The 4,139-nt window shown below is 45.4% G+C and overlaps 2 protein-coding genes across 3 annotated transcripts in view; one reads left to right on the top strand and one right to left on the bottom strand.

The window, feature by feature from the left end:
- The window catches only part of Nsl1 (NSL1 component of MIS12 kinetochore complex), a 24,497-nt gene extending 23,327 nt beyond the window's left edge, over positions 1–1,170 (bottom strand). Inside the window, exon 1 of the mRNA XM_028761141.1 lies at positions 918–1,170. Coding sequence (XP_028616974.1) covers positions 918–1,169 — 252 coding nt within the window. The 5' untranslated portion in view covers position 1,170. The remainder of the gene's footprint in view (positions 1–917) is intronic.
- A 133-nt stretch (positions 1,171–1,303) lies between these two features.
- Tatdn3 (TatD DNase domain containing 3) overlaps positions 1,304–4,139 on the top strand; it is a 15,416-nt gene continuing 12,580 nt past the window's right edge. The window contains exons 1-3 of one of the 2 annotated variants that reach the window (XM_028758992.1): positions 1,304–1,402; positions 2,981–3,013; positions 3,976–4,049. In XM_028758992.1, coding sequence (XP_028614825.1) covers positions 1,346–1,402; positions 2,981–3,013; positions 3,976–4,049 — 164 coding nt within the window. In that variant the 5' untranslated portion in view covers positions 1,304–1,345. The remainder of the gene's footprint in view (positions 1,403–2,980; positions 3,014–3,975; positions 4,050–4,139) is intronic. The other variant, XM_028758999.1, reaches the window with a different exon arrangement.

The raw sequence follows: 4,139 nt of genomic DNA, 5'->3' as shown, positions 1-4,139 counted from the left end.
GAGAGAGAGAGGCGCTGTTTTGTTTTTTGATGCTGATAACCTCTATACTTACTCTGCACTCTTGTCATTTGGTCACAAATGTGCTGTGTTACAAGTCTGAAACTTTCCTCTACAAATAGACTGTGTATGTGCTTGAGAGTTATCAATCCTTCAACTTCTAGTGTCTTTCCCCAGAAACCATCATATTCGGGAGTTTGCAAAATATAGGAGAAAGAAGTGGGGTCTAAGGGCTGATTTGGGGTGGGGGTCTCTCTATGTAGCCCTGCTTTGTCTGGAACTCACAGAGATGTGCATGCCTCTGCCTTCTAAGAACTGGGCATACACGGTCATGACCAGCTCAACTAGATCTTGGTGAAATTTAACACCAAAAGAGCTTCTTCATCTATTTTCGACTTAAAAAGAAAATGTTTTTCCTGCATTCACACGCAAAAACAAACAAACAAACAAACAAACAAACAATAACAAAGACCAAAAATCTAGCCAGGTAACTATCATTTCCTGGAGAATTCCTCATACCAAACAGTAAAGCTGCGCTGGTCCATAGGAGAGAGAGCCACTTTTTCCTTACTGAGCACTTAAACTATGGCCAGTAGCAAAAGAGATGTTTTGTAAAACATAAGCCGTCAGATTTGAAAGCTTACTATGGAAGCAATATGTGATACCTTGTTTATACGTATAGTGCTTACCTGTTCAAGAATATGGGTACACTAATACCGCCTGTCTCTTAAGATTACATACGTCTTCAACCTGTATGTCCCAGGACAGGAAGCACCCAGGTGGCACTAGCATCTAGTTACCTTCCCCAGCATTTCCCAGGTCAGTCTGGGACATCGTTCTACCTGCGGAGGCCTGACACACGGGGCCCCGAGCCAGAGTCAGGCTGAGTGCAGTGAGGGCCGGGTAGGAGGGGTCCGTACCCACTGTGCGTCCCGCAGTGCGAGCTCGCGGATGTCCTCCGGCAGCGCGGCCCCGAGCCCTTGTACGAAGCGACTGCACATCTCCATTACTTCCACCACGGCCCTCTTCAAGGTGCAGCGCACTCGGAAGTCCTCTAGGGGAGAGGCTACTGCTGTGGTCTGGGAGTCTGAGGCAGCCTGGGAGTCTGAGGCCGCCTGGAAATCTTGATCCTGCGGGGCGGAGACAAGCACTATTTCAGGAACACCCGCCATCTTCCCGGTTTAAACTAAGGCGGGTTCGCTGAGACCGGAAGGATGCTTCCCTCCCTGGAACTCTCCTACACGCCTCCGACCCGGAACGCGATCCACCGCCCCAAGGTTCCGCCCCAGCCTCCGCGCCCCCAGAGCTCCGCCCTCAGCTTCCGGTCGCGAAGCCTGCAGAAGTAGCTATGAGTTTGGGGTTAGTGGACTGTCACTGCCATCTCTCCGCCTCGGACTTTGACAGTGTATGTGAGGGAGACTTGGGGCTTGCGGGAGTCGGGAGGGCCCTGTCCTTTCCCGCAAGTTTTCTTTTCGTTCCCGAATCCTCAGACCGTACCTAGTCTACGGCTACCCTTTGAACCTGCGTCTTCGTGGGGATTGTTCTTTCTGATCTTACATAGCGGTCAATTATCTCCACGAAGCTTGAGTTTGTCGTTTCTCCTACCACTCCTGAGATGTGCTGATCTGTCCCGGCCCTTAGCAGAGGTTCTAGTTCTGGACAGGGAAGGGACAGACAGGAATAATAACACGTGATGGGGCATGTGTGTGTAGAGGTGGAAATAGGTTTTACCGGCTACGTTGGGAAAAATGAAGAGGAAGAAGCAGGTGCCTATTTCATAGGGGGTGACGCTTATGGTGTGGGTGTATGGTAGTGCTGAACACCGGCAGGTTGTAGACCCCCCATACAGTATAGAATTTGGTCTGTTTTAGTTAACCAACAACTGGAAACACATAATAAAAGAGAATCTTCAAAGATGGGAGATTTTCCAGGAGATGGGAAGGGTAGTTTAAGGTCAGTAAGACATTCGGATTGCATTAGATGCACAGTCTTAACCCATAAAAGTTTAAAGACAAACCCATTTTAAAAAGAGAGACAGACAGACAGAATATTCTGAAGACAAATTTGCTGCTCAGTGGCCAAAAGGTGGAGGAGAGAAAGCTAGAGCATTTAGGGAACGTTTCGGTTTACAGACAAGAGCTGGTAAAAAGCCAGTACAGTGAGGATATCATGAGAATCAGCATAGATGTACTCAACATATTTTAGGAATAACACCAACAATACATGCAGGAGCCTTGGATGCGGACAGCAACGGGAGGAAGATATCAAGAAGAAATCGGACATGACTTAGATGTTTAGTGTGTGCTTACTGTAAGGAAGATGGTGATGGCCTTTGCTGAAATGAAGAAAGAGCAAGGTTTGGGATCAGAGTGGGGAGGTGGGCAGATAGAAACCCTAGTGGGAGTATATTGGTTAAGTCTGATCTCGTCCAAGTGGAAAGGTTAGATTACATGGTCATTTCAAATGTGAGACATGGGTCCAGGAGAGAGTAAAAACTCGGTAAGTTGGAGATTCAGCATGATATCTAAAACCATGAGAAGAGGAGGATATCGCTTAGGGGTAGAGACCTCACACAGTGTGGTCGGGTGTGCTAAATAAACAAAGGAGAAGGACAGCATCTCTTAAGGCAAGTGCAGAGAGGACAGAGGAGTTTGAAGTCACAAAAAGAACAGAGAATCAGTCAAGGAGACTGAAGAGTTACCACCTTAGAGGCTGGGAAAGCAAATCGTGGGGGAAATGCCCAGACGCTGCAGAGGAACAGAGTGAAGGACAGGGACGGCCCTGTGTGTTTGGCAGCAGAGGTTTCTGTTTTGGTGTAGTGTGTGTCACGGAGTGTGAGAGTAAGCAGAAGCCGGGTCACTTCATTTTCTGCCGCCCTGTTCCTCGCTAACGATATTGTCCTTTATGGTGCCTCTGCTGAGTGTATGTGGCCCAAGAACAGTTACTCATGTAAAACAAGCTTGGTTGCTTCTGTTTGTTGTAGGATCTGGATGATGTGTTGGAGAAAGCCAGGAAGGTAAGTTAGAATCCACAACTCCCCCTTTTGTTCCTCTCCTGTAACTGTTTTTAGGGACTGTGAAGACAGACTCTGCTGTTTCCGTGGTTAGCAGTATATTTAAGCTCTCACTCAGTCTGTGGCAGCCACAGGGCTAAGCCCCCACTGAACTTTAGATCATTTGAAGTCTCACATTCTGAAGAAGTTTCTCTTTTATAGTCATATATTTGATAGATGAGGAATCTAATGTCTAAAGATGAATAACAGGACAAAGACATGCTAGTCTGATTTGAAAACACGTTCCTACAGCCACCATGCTTAGCAGCTCTGTAGAATGGAGCAGTCAGTCTTTCACGTCTTAGGGTCACATTATTTTGGAGATCTAGGATATATTACAAAAATCTTCGGAAACACTTTGACTTGTTAGAAAAAGTTATCAAGGGCTAGAGAGATGTCTCAGTGGATAAAAGCACTTGCAAACCTGATGTTCTAAGCTCAATCCCTGGAACTGCAGTGGAAGGACAAAACTGACTCCAGAAAGATGTTCTCTGATTGCTACATGCTTACCGTGGTGTGCACTCCACATATGTGTGCGCACACACACATAGAGAATAAAAAATAAAATTTAAAAAAATTATGGAATCTTGGAAATATTTCTAGTATTACTTGTACACTGTCATGTGTCAGGTTAACTGTCATGAGGGCTTTGGGGTCATATGAGCCCAAGGACATTGATTTCTTTCAAAATGCTGTCTCTGTCCAATGAATTACAGAAATGCCTACCTTTGATCTGTGTAGGTCAATGAAGTGACATTAATACTCACTGAACCTGTGGCCTGAAATAAGAATTCAGTGGTAGTCATTATGATTATATTACTGGCTAAAATATAATAATAAAATATATAAAAATGTAATATCCCCTTAATTTATATTAAATGTGCATATTGTTTGGTATTCTGTTCTTTTGTTTTGTTTTGTTTTAGGCTAATGTCATGGCCCTTGTGGCAGTTGCTGAACATGCAGGAGAATTTGAAAAAATCATGCAGCTTTCAGAAAGGTGGTTGTTGTTGTTGATGTTCCTCCTCCTTTTCCTCCTCCTTCTTCTTCTGTGTGTATATGTATGGCGTGGTGTGTGTGTGTGTGTGTG

This window comes from Grammomys surdaster, unplaced genomic scaffold (assembly GCF_004785775.1).
Source record: "Grammomys surdaster isolate TR1022 unplaced genomic scaffold, NIH_TR_1.0 130, whole genome shotgun sequence".
Taxonomy (NCBI): domain Eukaryota; kingdom Metazoa; phylum Chordata; class Mammalia; order Rodentia; family Muridae; genus Grammomys; species Grammomys surdaster.
Note: the sequence above shows the minus strand (reverse complement) of the source record. Positions and strands in the feature narration are given on the sequence as shown.